The sequence below is a fragment of the Salvelinus fontinalis genome, chromosome 26 (genome assembly GCF_029448725.1).
Source record: "Salvelinus fontinalis isolate EN_2023a chromosome 26, ASM2944872v1, whole genome shotgun sequence".
In the NCBI taxonomy this organism is placed as follows: Eukaryota; Metazoa; Chordata; class Actinopteri; order Salmoniformes; family Salmonidae; genus Salvelinus; species Salvelinus fontinalis.
In genome coordinates, this window is record NC_074690.1 from 19763506 (window position 1) to 19783014 (window position 19509).

At 40.1% G+C, this 19509-nt stretch overlaps 1 protein-coding gene across 5 annotated transcripts in view; it reads left to right on the plus strand.

Annotated features, from left to right (window-relative positions):
- The first annotated feature begins 1696 nt into the window (after window positions 1-1696).
- The window catches only part of LOC129823853 (phosphatidylinositol 3-kinase regulatory subunit gamma-like), a 57943-nt gene continuing 40130 nt past the window's right edge, over window positions 1697-19509 (plus strand). For 3 of the 5 annotated variants that reach the window (XM_055882893.1, XM_055882897.1, XM_055882898.1), the window contains exons 1-2: window positions 1697-1933; window positions 9539-10324. In XM_055882893.1, coding sequence (XP_055738868.1) covers window positions 10006-10324 — 319 coding nt within the window. In that variant the 5' untranslated portion in view covers window positions 1697-1933; window positions 9539-10005. Of the gene's footprint in view, window positions 1934-4748; window positions 5272-9538; window positions 10325-19509 lie in introns of those variants that run through there. The other 2 variants (XM_055882895.1, XM_055882896.1) reach the window with 2 other exon arrangements.

A 19509-nucleotide genomic window follows, 5' to 3' on the forward strand; every position in this document is an offset into this window, starting at 1 on the left:
AGGTACATTACTTTATTTATCCTTTATTTAATTAGGCAAGTCAGTTAAGAACAAATGATTATTTACAATAATGGCCTACCCTGGCCAAACCCTCCCCTAAACCGGACGACGCTGGGACAATTGTGCGCAGCCCTTATGGGACTCCTGACCATGGCCAGGTGTGATACAGCCCAGAATCGAACCAGGGTCTGTAGTGATTCCTCTAGCACTGCGATGCAGTGCCTTAGACCGCTGTGCCACTCGGATCCCCAAAAAATCCTACAGTTTAATATTCTTTGTTCAACCTGGTAGCTAATTGGCAACAACAACAAAAAAGATGGAGTAGCCTAATTATTAGCTTTCCTGATACAGCACAGACTATCCTTCATCAGCATTCTGAACAAGGTTATGGTATAATCAATACTTTTTTAATAAAATGCTGTTATGAAAAGGCATGAAATGGTTGTATTGTCAAAGTACTTTTTTTTAGGATCATTGAAATGCTTCAATTCAGGAGAGGAAATATTTATCATGGTCATATGGGCAATTGCACGATAATGGAATTGCGTCGAGTCTCCGATTTTTCACTTTGAAATGTATGCCAAACAAAAAAGAATTGGTTTAAAAGTTTAACAAACTATACAACTATGTACAAGGACTACTTTTAAACAATTTACACAAAACATTTTACAAAAACATTTACTGGAAGAACTGTGCAGATGCAAAGTTTGGTAACATAATTTAGGTAAAATCTCCCACTGTTTTTTGTGTCCACGTTTTACCAAAATTGTTAAATATATGCTCTGAATTAAGATTTAACGATTACAGAAAGAATGGATATGAATGCCATTCTCTACATGGTGATGTATCTTAAATAGGTACACAAAGGTATAGATATGCAATATCCTAATTTGCATATTTGGGTATTATTCTAAACACGGGCTATTATTTTAATGAGCTCTACCCTCAAACAAGACAACATTTGGTTTGTCCGGACCAAATCTGAACCAATCATAGACATCTATATTTCACAAGTTTGGACATCAAAGTACAGCACAGTAGAGCTCAGTAGAGTACGGTGCAGTACAGTAGACTACAGTAGAGTATAGTATATTTCAATACATTACAGTACAATACATTATACTGTACTTAACTCTAGTGTACTCTACTGTAGTGAACTATACTCTACTTTGCTTTACTGTACTGTCCAAACTTGTGGTCTGTGCCAACTATGATTTCCCATTATAGCCAAATCAAAAGCATAAATTCTGTTACAGATTTGACTGAAATTCCGCTAACGATTTGGATTCAATCACTTATTAATTAATAAACAAAATTGATATGAGTAGAAACACGAACTACTTGTTACTTATGTTATCTTTCATTATCCTCCCTCCTCATGAGGGATGGAAATTAGAAATATATGTTTTCTAAGAACCCTTTTCCAACTGACCAAAAATATAAGCCTTCTCTTATTCTTAATTTTTTGAGATGAAAAATTGTTGATAAATTGATATATGCTTTCATTAAAAAAAAATATAGACTCTTAGCTTTCATTTGACACCCAATTTGACATGATTCTATAAACTTCACAGGTTGGTGCTCATGGGTCCTTTTACATGGAAATGGGCATATGCTTCCTGTCCTGCAATGATTCGTGCTTTTCCGACTGGGTTCGTTTTTTCCCGTGCTGTTCATATTAGTTCCCACGCACTCTCATTTTCTGCGCCGTGCTGTGCTGGAAAATGGCTGTGTAGGGAGCTGGGAGTCATGTGCAGCAAAAGAAAGAAAGGGAGAAAGAAAGAAACCGGACTAGAAGTAATCAAAGGAGGTGGACGACTTTAAAGCATTGAGGGAAAGAACAGGTGAAAGATAAGGAAACTTGCTGTCTGCATTTCGACGTGTTAAAGTGCCGCCACAGCGAGATATTTGGAAGAAGTATCTGCGTCTGCGGGTGAGTTTTCCCTAAGTTGGTGCACATTTCCAGCCTCTGAACGGGAAAATGGTGGAAGATCTTCAACTAGGTGCCCTACGCACACAAGGCAGTACGAACTTGCACAGGTCTATAAACTTGTCGAGGGCACCGCAACAAGTCGTTTTCTTTAAAGTACGCTAAATGTTAAAATAATACCTAGTTAGTTGCATAATGTCTGCCACTTGCAGTACTAACGTGCGCCTCTATTGACATCTAAAAATCTACCAAGTCGAGCTAACGAGCTACTGTAACCATATTTTCCAGAGTTCCCATATGGCACATGGATGTTACACTATTTTGTTGGCTACGTTTTTACTCAATGTAGCAACATTGCGCTTAACACAGACAAAATAATGGCAAAGGTTGCGAATTTCTCGAACACGTCATCTGCAAGTTCATGTGCGAGTTTTACTTGCTACATTGTTGCGACATGGGCAACTTAGCTGTAGTTGACAGCACCCCTACATTTTGGACCGTTCTAATATTGTTATTACACAGTTAGTGCGCTTTGTTGTTTAAAAGTTAAGCGTATTCCGCACATGTGCATTGGTTTAGGACACTGCCAAAGTTATATTTCCAGATTTGTCTTGGATTGATTCCAAAACTTGCAGGATCACCAATGTCTGTGGTAACAATGTCTGTGGTAACAATGTCTGTGGTAACAATGTCTGTGGTAACAATGTCTGTGGTAACAATGCCTGTGGTAACAATGCCGCTTCACTTGTCTGTTCAGTCGCTATTGCCGTGTAATACTTTATGTAAATTCAGTGCAATGTAAGTTTTGTTTGTTGTTGTATTAACTCGTTAGCTTCTTTGTGCATTGTACTTCGGGTAATGTATAGGGTAGGGTTGCTTATGTAAAGGGTAGCAATGAATAACTATTACACCCTATTACTTTTTATCCCCCAACTTAGAAATAAAAGAGAAACAACTAGCCTACATATGAACACTTATGTTGAATAGACTTCTAGTTAGAACATCCTCGAATGTCTATTGTATCTCTTTTGCAAAACATAGGAACACCTTGAGGTGTGTTGAGGTGGTACGGCATGCCAATATTTATTCAGTTTAACTTTTCATCATTAGCGTTTAACAATTTCGCTGAAAATGTATTGTTTTTTGTTTGACATACTTTTTAATGTGAAACATTTGAGTCTCAGTGTCACTCCATTACTGTGGAATTGCTCATGTATATTTATATTTCTTTATTTCATAAAATATGAAGTATTTGTAAAAATGTTTAGTGGGCCTATGTGTAATTTCCGCTAGGCTATATCGTGGTTACAGTAAAAACACGTTGAGCGTATTAACACAATGTGTCAAATTTACAATATCTGTAGCAAGCGTTTTACAGAGATTTTGCTGTATTGACACTAAACTAGCCAGCTTCAGCCAAACAAAGCAACCCATATTTGAGAAGTTCAGGACCACTTTATGGTGGATTTATGTTTCACTACTTTACTTACTTAGGACAAAAAGATATTGCAAAATTGTTCGAAAGTTGCAATGATTATATACCAAAATATCTTGGCTTGCAGATACTCTTAACAACCCTACAGCTTATTCCTGTTGATACAACCTCATACAAATTAAAAGTATTTGTATGACTGGTGACCCCGCAAAGAATACAAATGGTCTATTTGAGTTTCTAGTTATATTAATCTTGATTTAAAATGAAGAAAAATCTAAGTTTATTGGTTGCGTACACAGTTAAGCAGATGTTATAGTGCGTGCAGCAAAATGCTTGTCACTAGCTCCTAACCGTGCAGAAAAATGCTTGTCACTAGCTCCTAACCGTGCAGAAAAAAGCTTGTCACTAGCTTCTAACTGTGTGGCAAAATGCTTGTCACTCGCTCCTAACAGTGTGGCAAAATGCTTGTCACTCGCTCCTAACTGTGTGGCAAAATGCTTGTCACTCGCTCCTAACCGTGTGGCAAAATGCTTGTCACTAGCTCCTAACCGTGCAGCAAAATGCTTGTCACTAGCTCCTAACCGTGTGGCAAAATGCTTGTCACTAGCTCCTAACCGTGTGGCAAAATACTTGTCACTAGCTCCTAACAGTGTGGCAAAATGCTTGTCACTAGCTCCTAACCGTGTGGCAAAATGCTTGTCACTAGCTCCTAACTGTGTGGCAAAATGCTTGTCACTAGCTCCTAACTGTGTGGCAAAATGCTTGTCACCAGCTCCTAACAGTGTGACAAAATGCTTGTCACCAGCTCCTAACCGTGTGGCAAAATGCTTGTCACTAGCTTCTAACTGTGTGGCAAAATGCTTGTCACTAGCTACTAACAGTGTGTCAAAAAAAATTATAATAAAAGACAAGAAATCAAGATCTCGCTGTTTGAATGGCTGGTGCCTCTGATGCTGTAAAGGAACCTTCTGTTTTGAATTTAATACATTTGTCATCCAGATTTTGATAAATCAGTTATCTGTTAATTTGAATGGTCCATTCCTAGTAATTGTAAAATATATCTTACCTAATATTGCAGCACCAGACAATAATTGTATCTGTATAATCCATTTTTTCATAAATATATTTGTTTTATTATCATACTGCATACATTTCTGTGTCCTCCTCAAAAAACCGAGTCAGTCTTTGTGGATGCAAAGTGCAATGTAAAAAAGGTGGAGTTGTTTGGGTCAGGAGCTTGATCACTGCCTAGATACATTTTCTAATATTAGAACATTTCCTTGATTTGCCCAAGCTTCTCTGGTGACTCCGGAGCACATGGCCAAACAGCAGCCAATGGGAGGCCAGGCTTAGTTTCCCTCTCTCTAGCAACAGTGAGTTTCTTGCCTTTTATTCATTAATAATTTTTTTGTGGTCTCCCTCAGCCGTTTGGGCTCTCCTGATAAGTGTGCCGTTTCTTGACTGAATAAAAGTGAGGAAAAAAGGATGGCTCCAGTGACGACGAGCCTGCAAGCTGCTGCCTTGAAATGGAGGCTTTTTTTCAATGTGCAGGACTGTAACAGAGATGATTCTCTTTCAACTCGTATTAGTTGCAGCATTTATATTGCTGTGGGGGGAAATGCTGAATTGGGACTACCAAAGAGTGCGGGACGATTGCAGCTTTTTTCTGCAAGGTTGTGAATATAAACAAACAAAAAATGACAAAGTGGAATGGACTTTTTTTGGCGGGTGAGGGCGGGGGGAGGCGGAGAGAGGGGTGGGGGGTGTTTGGTGGTGTGAGGATTGCGGGCTGTGGTTGGGTATGCCAGTGCCACGTGTCTACCCTGGCACCTCTTTTCTCGACACGGAGGATGTCGGACAGAGAGCCTTGGTGAGTCTGTGCAGTTCCTCTCTCCTCAGAAGTGGGGTGAGTAGTGTTGCCCAATGGTACGGCCTGTAATCATGATAACTATTTAGCGTTTTATAGCGGTGATATTAGAACTCAGAGATGATCACGAGAATGTTTGCTTGCTTTTTGAATGGGGGGGTTGTGTGAGGTTCGAGTGCACGTACACCCAGATTTGAAGATGCGCCACTGAGAAAGAAGTGTACAGTTCGAATTTTGGCTTATTTAGATTTTAGCAGCAACTTATCATATCCAGTCAAAAACAAACCTAATGGACGAGCATGTTGAACGCGATATCACAAAGAGTAGTGATTTGGACGTTTCGAGAGATGCTCCAAAAAACTCTGGGGGCTTCTAAGCTCTTATGTCCTGAGTCACAAGCCCAACCCCTCCATTTCATCTCTATCTCTGATTTTCTTTTGGTCATCACTTCACCCACAGAGGGGGAAAAGGAGACATCATCTCTCCTTACTTTGTGGGACCAAACTCTAGTTTGAAAGCCTAATCTCTCTCTGAGGTGCTGTTGCCATTTTGATGGTCAACTTGGTGTCTTTTTTATTTGGTCGCTTCACTCCTCTTGCTGAAGCTACAGTAAAAACAAAGGTAATGTCTTTGACCGTGCATACAGTAGTCTTCGTGTTTTCCAATTTTCCTACTGTGGCTCTGACATAATCGACAAAATCAATTGAGAAGAGGCAGTCCTATTAATGAAAAGTAACCTTTCAAAACTGTCCGATTATGATTTAGTCACTGAACTGGTCTTGAATAGTTTATTAGGCCTAGGTGACATCTCAAAAACAATGATGTAATGGGTCTACATAGCCATTGAGGACCTTTTTGACTAACATTGATAAAGCAAGCTTGTATGAATGTGAATGATTTTATGGGAGAGATGTTTTTCTGCAATGACTCATGTTCGATTATAAGAACAAGGAGCGTTTTGCATCGAAAGGACTTTCTTTCAATATTGTTGTATTGAAGGGTTTTGGCATGATTAGGCTACTTTTCGAGAAGCCTGCCGAAATATTTCTGGAGCAACAGAACAGTCTTACGTGGGACATAATACCCTAATTTCCCTTTATAGAAAATGGTCTTAAATGAAACAGCGTTCTTTTTCATTTGGATGCTTTAGAACTGTAAGGCTGGTCATGTTTGTCTGTGTTTCAAACATTGCTATTGCATGTATTGATCTGTATTATCCCATTCAGAGCATCAGGGAATGGTTGAGAACTGTAGAATATGTGACTTTTAATCAAAATCGAGATTTGAAAATGTGATGCAGAATGACTTGGGGAGTCTGTGGTACGTTATGACGCAGTAGCATCATCCCAACCAAGATTGCACAAATGCATAGCACTGCCACAGTTCGCCATTTTCATGCTTTGTGGCCGTGACACAGGGATGCTTCGATTATTGTAGGCGACTACTTATATATATATATAATCTCACACACACAGTACCAGTCAAAAGTTTGGACACACCTACTCATTCAAGGGTTTTTCTTAATTTTTACTATTTTCTACATTGTAGAATAATAGTGAAGACATCAAAACTATGAAATAACACATATGGAATCATGTAATAACCAAAAAAGTGTTAAACAAATCAAAATAGATTTTAGATTCTTCAAAGTAGCCACCCTTTTCATTGATGACAACTTCATAAGGAATGCTTTTCCAACAGTCTTGAAGGAGTTCCCACATATTCTGAGCACTTGTTAGCTGCTTTTCCTTCACTCTGCAGTCCAACTCATCCCAAACCATCTCAATTGTGTTGAGGTTGGGTGATTGTGGAGGCCAGGTCATCTGATGCAGCACTCCATCACTCTCCTTGGTCAAATAGCCATTTCACAGCCTGGAGGTGTGCTTTGGGTCATTGTCCTGTTGAAGAACAAATGATAGTCTCACTAAACTCAAACCAGGTAGGAGGACGAATCGCTGCAGAATGCTGTGGTAGCATGCTGGTTAAGTGTACCTTGACTTCTAATTAAATCACTGACAGTGTCACCAGCAAAGCACCATCACACCACCTCCTCTATGCTTCACAGGAACCACACATGCGTAGATCATCCGTTCACCTACTCTGCGTCTCACAAAGAAATGGCGGTTGGAACCAAAAATCTCTCATTTGTACTCATAAGACCAAAGGACAGATTTCCACTGGTCTAATGTCCATTGCTTGTAATTCTTGGCCCAAGCAAGTCTTTTCTTTTCTTATTGGTGTCCTTTAGTAGTGGTTTCTTTGCAGAAATTTGACCACGAAGGCCTGATTAACACAGTCTCCTCTGAACAGTTGATGTTGAGATGTGTCTGTTACTCTGAAGCATTTATTTGGACTGCAATCTGAGGTGCAGTGAACTCTAACTTATCCTCTACTGCAGAGGTAACTCTGGGCCTTTCCTGGCGGTCCTCATGAGAGCCAGTTTCTTCATAGAGCTTGATGGTTTTTGCGACTGCTCTTGAAGAAACTTTAAAAGTTCTTGACATTTTCCAGATTGTCTGACCTTCATGTCTTAAACTAATGATGGACTGTTGTTTCTCTTTGCTTATTTGAGCTGTTCTTGCCATAATATGGACTTGATCTTTTACCAAATAGGGCTATCTTCTGTATACCACCCTTACCTTGTCACAACACAACTGATTGGCTCAAACGCATTAAGAAGGAAAGAAATGTCCACAAATGAACTTTTAACAAGGCACACCAGTTAATTGAAATTCATTCCAGGTGACTACCTTATGAAGCTGGTTGAGAGAATGTCAAGAGTGTGCAAAGCTGTCATCAAGGCAAAGGGTGGCTACTTTGAAGAATGTCAGATATAAAATATATATAACACTTTTTTTTGGTTACTACATGATTCCACATGTGTTATTTCATAATTCGGATGTATTATTCTACAATGTAGAAAATAGTAAAAATAAAGAAAAAACCCTTGAATGAGTAGGTGTGTCAACTTTTGACTGGTACTGTATATACACTACCGTGCAAAAGTTTGGGGTCACCTAGAAATGTCCTTGTTTTGAAAGAAAAGGTAAAAATTTTTGTCCATTAAAATAACATGAAATGGATCAGAAATACAGTGTAGACATTGTTAATGTTGTAAATGACTCTTGTAGCTGGAAACGGCAGATCCATTTTATTTGGAATATCTACATAGGCGTACAGAGGCCCATTTATCAGCAACCATCAAGGGCATGTTGTGTTTATCATTTTAAAAGGCTAATTGATCATTAGAAAACCCTTTTGCAATTATGTTAGCACAGCTGAAAACATTTGTGCTGATTTAAAGAATCAATAAAACTGGCCTTCTTTAGACTAGTTGAGTATCTGGCGCATCAGCATTTGTGGGTTCGATTCCAGGCTCAAAATAGCCATAAACAAAGAACTTTCTTCTGAAACTCGTCAGTCTATTCTTGTCCTGAGAAATTAAGGCTATTCGATGCGAGAAACTGAAGATTGAGTACAAAGCTGTGTACTACTCCCTTCACAGAACAGTGCAAACTGTCTAACCAGAATAGAAAGAGTGGGAGGCCCCGGTGCACATCTGAGCAAAAGAACAAGTACATTAATGTGTCTAGTTTGAGAAACAGACGCCTCACAAGTCCTCAACTGGCAGCGTCATTAAATAGTTCCAGCAAAACACCAGTCTCAAAGTCAACAGTGAAGAGGCGACTCCATGATGCTGGCCTCTTTTAATCAGCACAACAGTTTTCAGCTGTGCTAACATAATTGTATTTCTCAGAACAAGAATAGACTGATGAGTTTCAGAAGAAAGTTCTTTGTTTCTGGCCATTTTGAGCCTGTAATCGAACCCACAAATGCTGATGCTCCAGATACTCAACTAGTCCAAAGAAGGTCAGTTTTATTTTTTAAATGTTTTAATCAGCATAGTTTTCAGATGTGCTAACATAATTGCAAAAAGTGTTTTCTAATGCTCAATTAGCCTTTTCAAATGATAAACTTGGATTAGCTCACAACGTGTCATTGGAACACAGGAGTGATGGTTGCTGATAATGGGCCTCTGTACGCCTATGTAGATATTCCATAAATCTGCCATTTCCAGATACAACAGTCATTTACAACATTAACAATGTCTACACTATATTTCTGATCAATTTGATGTTATTTTAATGGACAAAAAATGTGATTTTCTTTGAAAAACAAGGACATTTCTAAGTGACCCCAAACTTTTGCAGGTAGTGTATATTCTAAATTATTATTTTAACATTGTCTATGTATTTTTCCCTTAAACTCACTTGTTTTTCTCCTTTTTTCCCTCTGTGTTCTGTAGGTTGTCACCGTCCAGATTGTGAGAAGCCTGAAAGAATCAAGGACTATTATAGTGTCCTACTCTGCCCCCCCCCCCCCCCCCCCGTCCACCCCCACAGACAACACAGGTAGACTGAAGAGACCAACGCCTTGGTTATTTAGGTTTAGAGCCTGTCCAGCTAGTTTTTGTCACTTGAAGGAGTATGTTGCCAACCCTGTCCCTCTGTTCCATCATTTGGTTAAACCGGGGTATCAAGCTGAGGAAAGTGCTCCACAGCGCCAACACTGGCCTGCTCTGAGGCAGCAGCACCCTACCTACCTTCCTCCATAGACTCGGCCATTTTAGCAATGCTTCTTAGCTTCGGTTGATAGTTCTAAACGGCCACTACTCATCACCCACTACTGCCTGTACATTTCTGGGTTGCCGTAGCATCGGGCCGACATTCGCATCCTCTCAGCGTCTTCGGCAGCTTTTCTCGGTTTCCCAAAATGGCGGTCGAGGGTTTCCAGTACCGTGCCCTCTACATGTACACCAAGGATTTGGAGGAAGATGTTGATCTGCACCCCGGGGACATTCTGACCGTCAGCAAGGCCTCCCTGCTCTCCCTGAACTTCAAGGAGGGGGATGAGGAGCGTCCCGAGCTCCTAGGCTGGCTGCTGGGCTTCAACGAGCGGACCAAGCAGAGGGGGGACTTCCCGGGGACATACGTTCAGTTTGTGGGCCATGTGAGGATGTCACCGCCATCCAGTCAGCCTCGCTCCCAAAGAATCCTCCCAGCAGCCCCAGGGCCTGAGCTGTCACAGCAAGGTAAGACCTGAGTATATCCAACATTAGGATCACCTTCCTAATATTGAGCTAATATTGAAAGCATTCCACAGGGATGTTGACTCCAATGCTTCCCACAGTTGTGTCAAGTTGGCTGGATGTCCTCTGGGTGGTGGACCATTCTTGATACAAAAGGGAAACAGTTGAGCGTGAAAAACCCAGAGCGTTGCAGTTCTTGACAGAAACTGGTGCACCTGGCACTTACTACAATACCCCATTCAAAGGCACTTACATATTTTATTTTGCCTGTTTACCCTCTGAATGGCACACATACACAATCCATGTCTCAATCCTTCTTTAACCTGTCTCCTCTCCTTCATCTACACTGATTGAAGTGGATTTAATAAGTGACATCATTAAGGGATCATAATGTAGCTTTCACCTGGAATCACCTGGTCAGTCTGTCATGGACTGGAATCACCTGGTCAGTCTGTCATGGACTGGAATCACCTGGTCAGTCTGTCATGGACTGGAATCACCTGGTCAGTCTGTCATGGACTGGAATCACCTGGTCAGTCTGTCATGGACTGGAATCACCTGGTCAGTCTGTCATGGACTGGAATCACCTGGTCAGTCTGTCATGGACTGGAATCACCTGGTCAGTCTGTCATGTAAAGAGCAGGTGTTCTTAATGTTTGCTATACTCAGAGTATTTCACTTTAGATATTTATATTCTGTTGATTGATCTGCAGAGATATGTCACCAGCATTATAGTTTTGTTTTACTACTTCCTTTTTTTTTTTTTTTATGATTTTTGAGATGTTTATTAATACTCCAATGAAGTTGCCCTTCAACGTTGAGGAGAGTTGTGCATTCCTCTCAAAATAGTGATGACATTGTAAAAAATGTTATGAAAAACAAACTCCAGCGGTGTTGGGTATGAAGAGAACATAAATCCTTGAATGTGAAGTCCATATTTGCAAGAAAGTTTTAGTATATTGACTACTAATAATGTGTCTTAATTGAGCTGCTCTTGGCTTATTGTTTTGTCCAAGGCTTTCACGGTTTGCTCCGACCGCAAACTGACCCTTCTAATCTTCCGTAAAGACTAAAGAGCTGTCATAAACCTCTCTCATTCCAAACGCAACTAAGCAATTTCTAATTTCAACCTAATCCAGTTACTGACCTGACTCTTGGTCAGGTTTTCTTCAATGTCTCGTATATTATTGCCTTGACCCTCCATTCAACTCTCCTGCAAAGGACAGGGGTGAGTTGCATTCAATCGTGTTGTACAAGGTTGTGTCCAAGAGTTCATTAGTGAGTGCTACACATTAGATGTGCTGCAATCTTTTTACATACCTATTACACATGTATTGCTAAACTCCCTGTACACATATGAGAGGTTATTAAGGAACTTAGGAACTGAACCTGTGAGAGGTCAATTGTGGAGCTGCTTTACTGCATTTCTAACTGGTTACCCCCGAGTAGAGAAATGTTCCAGTTTATTTATTATGAATAAGTCAGATTGTCAGGAAACACTATCACATTGTTTCACCAAGTGATAACCTGTCCAATCTTTTAATCTCTGAACTACTATATAACTGCATAAATATATGGATGATTAATTCATGAAGTATTTTTACTGTGGTGCTCTCCAACTCAAATATACCCTTGGCTTTTGCCTTCTTCTGTACTCCTAGTTCTCTCTCTCTCTCTCTTCCTCACTCTCACTCCCTCGCATTCAGCCCAAAGATCTCATTTATGTCTCTTTTTTTGGAAGGCGAGTGGTTCATTGGGCCAAAATGGATAAAAAAAATGATTTATCTAGTTACTTATGTGATTTGTATTGGGTTGAAAATGCACATTCCTCCTCTGTCAAAGGTAATGTTCCCCAAAGCTCCATTCTGCCCTTTAGTGACAGGTAAGCTATGAACTTTGAATTACCTCTAGTTCATCACTTATACAGTGGCTCATTGTAATTCATGTTGACTCGTTTGGTAAGCACTCCAGTGCAGGCCTATTAAGCCCAAGCACAGGCCTGCTCCAAACTCATTACAACTAACTGGAGTTCTGCAAGTCTTGATTGTGCTACCTGGATGGAACATGATGAATATTTTACCTGGAAAGAACCAGTGGTAGAGTTTAATGGTAAGCTGAAGTGAACGTATAGGCCTAGGCCAGACTAGGGGGTGTGGGTGGGGGGGCTCCTTAGAGTTGATGTTTGGCAAGAGAAACCAGTTGGGCAGCAGAGGTCTCTCTGATTTGGATACAGCAGGGGAGACGTGCCAAATGCTTTGCCAAGAGAGACAGTGGAGAGGGGAGGGAGGGAGCAGGGGGTTGATTTGGCCTAGCACCAATAGTGCATTGTAGATTAGGAATGGGTAGGCCCAGATTTGTACAGATATCATCTTTCTATCTCCCTCAAGATATTGAGGCCCTAGTTGCTGTGTGTGAGTGTAGCCTACTATTTAGCATTTGGCCTTAATATTTGGTTGAATTGATATGTATTGTTTGTTAAAACGGCAAACCGAACTTTATCCAATGGGCTGATTTGTTCATGCATTTGAACATGGCTTTGTCTTGATTTTGTGTAAGTATTCTAGAATGCTCAGTGTAGGCATAATGTAATGAGTACACTAGTTTCTTCCTTACATTTTCACAGGGAAACCTAACTTAGAATAAAATGGCTTATTGGAAGAATCCCATAAGTACATGTTTTCGCTCAGATTCCCTCTAAACTTTGGTCCTGCCAGTTTGAAAAGAGACAAGTAGGTATAATCTTTTTAGATCGCTTTTACAGATGCTTCCATTCCCATCAATCTGTGTTGTTTGCCAGAGAAACCCAGGAACTTTGGGGAATTACACCAGATTTTAAATCAAAATCAGGCTCAAGTCCCACAGTTCTCCTTTGACATTAAAACTAAGCATTGCTCGTGAGGAGGGAGGCTTTTTTCTCCTTCCTCTCCCTGGCCTCACTTTTACTGCCTGCTGAAGTGAACCATGGCTTGGCATTTTTGCAAACTCCTCCTCCGCCTCCTCCTCATCCCCCTGGTTCACATACTCTTCTGATACTGTCTCCAGGCAGCTATAAACTATCCACCCGCCCCAGTTCTCAGAAAGGATAGGCCTTTTCTCTCTGCTCCCTGCCCCTTACCAGGAACCAGTTTTCAAAGAATCCAATGAAGGGAAGGGGAGTGAGGCCTTCCCAGTCTCAGGCAGCAGATATGTAGGAACCAGCTGGGACTGCGCTTGCTTTTAAGACATATATATATATATATATATGTGTTTTGTTAGGCCAAACATTTCTTTGTGACTGGAGAACTGTGGGCAGCCACTTGTGGATTTGTTTCTGCTTGGGCTCGTTTTTACATGCCCCAGTAAAAAGCACAGATTTTGGCTGGTAAAATAAAACATATCGAAACACAGAGTGGTCAAGCAAACCAATGCAATGCAAATACTGAGCTTTATAACTTCGTAGTGGCCTGGCCCCCTCAGACTGGGCCGCATCAATGTAATCTGGCTCTGACGCACATTTTGACTCAAGGGGTGATATGGTACTTAATACACGGCCTGTCTACATTGCTGGGATGCACTGTTCAGAACTACAGATGTACTGTAGCCCATGCAATAAGAGCAGCACTACTGCATAACATCACAGAGCTGTTGACGCATCATTAGCAGAATCTCCTGCCTTGTTCTACATTGCATAATGTATTGTGCAGATAACAGATGCATTCTTTGATGGGTGGAATGAGGAATAGGATACGTTTTTAGGTGCATAATTCCGACGTGACTTTTAAAAGACAATCCATATGTTTTATACACGTGGCACATTATTTTATCAACTATAAAAAGTTTTATAAGGAGGATCCAGAGAAAATTATGTTCGATAAACACATGTAGATTTCTCTATAGGAATTGATGTGAAGTTACTTTGAGTTGAGTTTGCCAAGAAATTCAGACAATAGGCAACCTTGAACCCCATGTTTTGGTGTATAGTACAATGCTAACATTAGCCTGCAGTAGCTAGGTGTTAAGAGAGGGGACCCAGCAGCCTATTTAGTTGGTGTGGAGCAGCAACAGTTGAGTCTGAGGTTTCGGGTGCAAAAATAGGTGGAACTTATTTTACAGTGCAGGTGATGAGAAGACTGAATCCAGACGTTGTATATACAAAATATACAAGTGAGGAAAAATAGCTGTCAGAAATGTATAACTTGAATGGTGATTTGGTTGCACAATTCATATTACAATGGCCAATGCTAAAATTGTTATTAACTTAATTAGCATAGAAATGCACTTTTTCGATAAACAATGAAACGCCCCTTAACGGAGACCAAATACAAAGAAGTGCACAGACTGTGCCTAAAAAGTCAGAATTAATTGAAGATAAGAAATCTGTCATGAATATAAAAGTTTTTGCATCAGTCTAGTCGCGCAATTTAACATCTAGCTAAGATATTTGGTGCAGTACTTCTCAAGTGTAACAATGTGCATGAAAACTAGTGGTGCACTGCAGACAGTAGGGCCTGCCCCCCCCCCAATTGTTGACCAATCACCAACAAAGGGGTGTAGACTCCGTGTACCAAACTTCGACTTGCCTCAACAACACAAAAATGGTGTGGGAACAGCCCCCCCAAAAAATTTAACTGCCAAAGACCCAAACTAACAGGAGTCAACATTTCGTCATAATATATGCACAAACTGTTTTGACTGTGAAGCATGCGACAGGCTTTACAACAGTTTGGCGACAAAACAAAATAAATACAAACTCTAAACTTTTCTAAATAATTGACATGATTCCCAGACTCTCACATTTGTGTCTTTACATATTACATTGTACAATGTTTTGAAGACATTAGCGAACTCATAGCCTTAGGTTAGCAAGAAATGTTTGAACCAAATAATCAGTCCTTTTGTGTGGTAGCACAGCCGAAGCAGATTGGATAAGGCCTTGCTATTTGAAGCTAAAATATTTGCACTGCATCTCCATCAGTCATGATGTGAAGAAATTCTCAAAGGTTAAATCCGATCAATGCTATCTTATGAATGAATCTCCATTTCACTGCATGAAATATCCTCTGCTGACTGGCTTGAAAGCCCTCATGAGTTGAGACGTTGAGAGGGAGACATAAAGAGAGGTAGGGAGGAGAACAGAATGTGGGAGAACTAGCCTTGTCTTCCACCGACTGATGGCGAGGCAGTGCAAATATTTTAGGTTCAAATAGCAAGGCCTTATCCAATCTGCTTCGCCTGTGCTACCATCCGCTTTTCACAAACCACTGAGAAGATAGTAAGCAAATGTTAGAATTGTTGCTCAATAATCTCACAATTAGGTGAACATGGCTAAATGTCAGAACTTCTCTCACTGTAGAAGTCTGGAAACAGGCATTAACCAGAGCTAGGGAATGTTTCGGTGACCATATTACCACCACGCCCGCGGTCACGAGTCATGATGGCAGCCAAATTCCACGTGACCGTTTAGTCACGGTAATTAGGCTTCTCCAAGCTCTGATGCTGCTGATGGTCATTAGTAGCTTATTCACTTGCTAACTACCTGGTACTCAGCACTCAATTGTCCCTCTAATCATGCTGTCGTCAATGCAAATGTGATCAGAAATGTAATCAAACACTTCATGAGCTCATGTTGTGCAACATTTCTATAGGCTATGCAATTGTGTGAGAAAACAGAGTGATGGCCTCTATTAAAAAGAGGAGGGTCCCATCAGCTTTCTATAGGCTAGGCCTATTATATTTATTTCTCAACTTTCCGAACATTAAGCACATTGCTTATCTTTACAACAGGAGTATAGCCTACCTGGTTGACATGAAAATGAACCATGGGAAAAGTGTCCTTGATTCGCTATTTAAGTGCATAGATGACATGTATTTTTTACCATTGCCCCTGTTTGAGACTGGACCATTATCCTGCACCTTTCTAAATCAAACAAATTTCACACATATATATATATATATATAGTATATGTAAAGACACAATTAAATCAAGAATAGTGTGATGCGTAACAATATTAGCCTAGCAAGAAAGAGTGCATGCTTTTTTTGGCGACATTTTCAAATCATAGTCACACACCTGGTGTAGGCTAGCCCATAGGCCTATATGTTTTGATAAGGTTTGTATCACAACTAAAGTGGCCAAATAACTTTCTTAAAATGAAGCACATTCATTTTCTTTACAACGGGTGTAGAGCCTAACTGGCACACATATGCAGCACGTGAGGTTCAAGGTTGTGGAAGATAATTTTCACCATATAAGTGCACATTTTATTATAAAAACATTACATGCATAATCACATTTATGGTCACTTTTAAGAAGGGTGTTTTCCTGCTAATGGAACATTTGTACTTATAGCCTACTGCCGTTTGCATTGCAGCACTTTTAATGTGAAGAAATAGCGTAATAGTTTATCAACTTTTTAAGCTAAATGTTCTCATCTGTTGCGTCAGGCTCATTGATTAAAACAGGTTTTTGGTTGTATTAATTTGGGATCTATTGCATCCCACAACTGTCCCAGACCATGTTTGGAATATCTATATCTCGCACAGAATAGAATAGGTCAACATTTGTACTATGGGGGATAGTAGATTTACAGGCTAGTGCTTTTGCTGTTTGTTAGGCCTACTCATCTTGTTGGCTGACGAGAAGCAAATGTGGACAGTTCTTCCAATTTTTAAAATATGCGCCTCGGAATTGGAAAAGGACTTGTGCAGTTGCGTCCCCGATGTGTCTGTCTTCACTTGTAGCCTGTGAGAAAGACCTTATCACGTGACAGAGAGCCATGTGAGTGAGAGGTTCTTCAGCACGCAGCCGGTAGATTGTTTATAATTATTATATTCAAATCAAATTTTATTGGTCACACACATAGTAGTATCTAACAATTCACAACAATACACATCTAAAATCATGGAATTAAGAAATGTATAAATATTAGGACAAGCAATGTCAGAGTAGCATTGACTAAAATACAGTAGAATAGAATACAGTAGATACAGTTGAAGTCGGAAATTTACATACACCTTAGCCAAATACATTTAAACTCAGTTTTCCACAATTCCTGACATTTAAACCTAGTAAAAGTTCCCTGTCTTAGGTCAGTTAGGATCACCACTTTATTTTAAGAATGTGAAATGTCAGAATAATAGTAGCGAGAATAATTTATTTCAGCTTTTATTTCTTTCATCACATTCCCAGTGGGTCAGAAGTTTACATACACTCAATTAGTATTTGGTAGCATTGCCTTTAAATTGTTTAACTTGGATCAAACGTTTCGGGTAGCCTTCCACAAGCTTCCCTCAATAAGTTGGGTGAATTTTGGCCCATTCCTCCTGACAGAGCTGGTGTAACTGGGTCAGGTTTGTAGGCCTCCTTGCTCGCACACGCTTTTTCAGTTCTGCCCACAAATATTCTATAGGATTGAGGTCAGGGCTTTGTGATGGCCACTCCAATACCTTGACTTTGTTGTCCTTAAGCCATTTTGCCACAACTTTGGAAGTATGCTTGGGGTCATTGTCCATTTGGAAGACTCATTTGCAACCAAGCTTTAACTTCCTGACTGATGTCTTGAGATGTTGCTTCAATATATCCACATAATCTTCTTACCTCATGATGCCATCTATTTTGTGAAGTGCACCAGTCCCTCCTGCAGCAAAGCACCCCCACAACATGATGCTGTCACCCACGTGCTTCACGGTTGGGATGGTGTTCTTCGGCTTACAAGCCTCCCCTTTTTCCTCCAAACATAACGATGGTCATTATGGCCAAACAGTTCTATTTTTGTTTCATCAGACCAGAGAACATTTCTCCAAAAAGTACGATCTTTGTCCCCATATGTGCAGTTGCAAACCGTAGTCTGGCTTTTTTATGGCGGTTTTGGAGCAGTTGCTTCTTCCTTGCTGAGCGGCCTTTCAGGTTATGTCGATATAGGACTCCACTTACTGTGGATATAGATACTTTTGTACCTGTTTCCTCCAGCATCTTCACAAGGGCCTTTGCTGTTCTTCTGGGATTGATTTGCACTTTTTGCACCAAAGTACGTTCATCTGTAGGAGACAGAAGGTGTCTTCTTCCTGAGCGGTATGACGACTGCGTGATCCCATGGTGTTTATACTTGTGTACTATTGTTTGTACAGATGAACGTGGTACCTTCAGGCGTTTTAGAAATTGCTCCCAAGGATGAACCAGACTTGTGGAGGTCTACAATTTTTTTTCTGAGGTCATGATGTCAAGCAAAGAGGCACTGAGTTTGAAGGTAGGCCTTGAAATACATCCACAGGTACACCTCCAATTGACTCAAATGATGCCAATTAGCCTATTAGAAGCTTCTAAAGCCATGACATCATTTTCTGGAATTGTCCATGCTGTTTAAAGGCACAGTCAACTTAGTGTATGTAAACTTCTGACCCACTGGAATTGTGATTTATAAGTGAAATAATCTGTCTGTAAACAATTGTTGGAAAAATGACTTGTGTCATGCACAAAGTAGATGTCCTAACCGACTTGCCAAAACTCTAGTTTGTTAACAAGAAATTTGTGGCGTGGTTGAAAAACAAGTTTTAATGACTCTAACCTAAGTGTATGTAAACTTCCGACTTCAACTGTACATATGAGATGAGTAAAGCAGTATGTAAACATTTTTAAAGTGACTAGTGATTCCATGCCTATGTACAGTGGGGAGAACAAGTATTTGATACACCGCCGGTTTTGCAGGTTTTCCTACTTACAAAGCATGTAGAGGTCTGTAATTTTTATCATAGACTTCAACTGTGAGAGACGGAATCTAAAACAAAAATCCATAAAATCACATTGTATGATTTTTAAGTAATTAATTTGCATTTTATTGCATGACATAAGTATTTGACCACCTACCAACCAGTAAGAATTACGGCTCTCACAGACCTGTTAGTTTTTCTTTAATAACTTCTTGTCAATAGGGGGAGCTGTTAGCACTTTGTAATAATGACGTTCCCAAATTAAACTGCCTCGTACTCAATTCTTGCTCGTACAATATGCATATTATTATTACTATTGGATAGAAAACACTCTCTAGTTTCTAAAACCGTTTGAATTATATCTGTGAGTGAAACAGAACTGGACAGAGCAATTTTCCTATGTGTATGTGAGAATGCAGAATTTTGCTGGCTGTTCTGAGACCTGTGTATAAATCTGCCTGTCTTCTATTGGTTGAGATGCACTGCATACGCCTTCCCCTGGA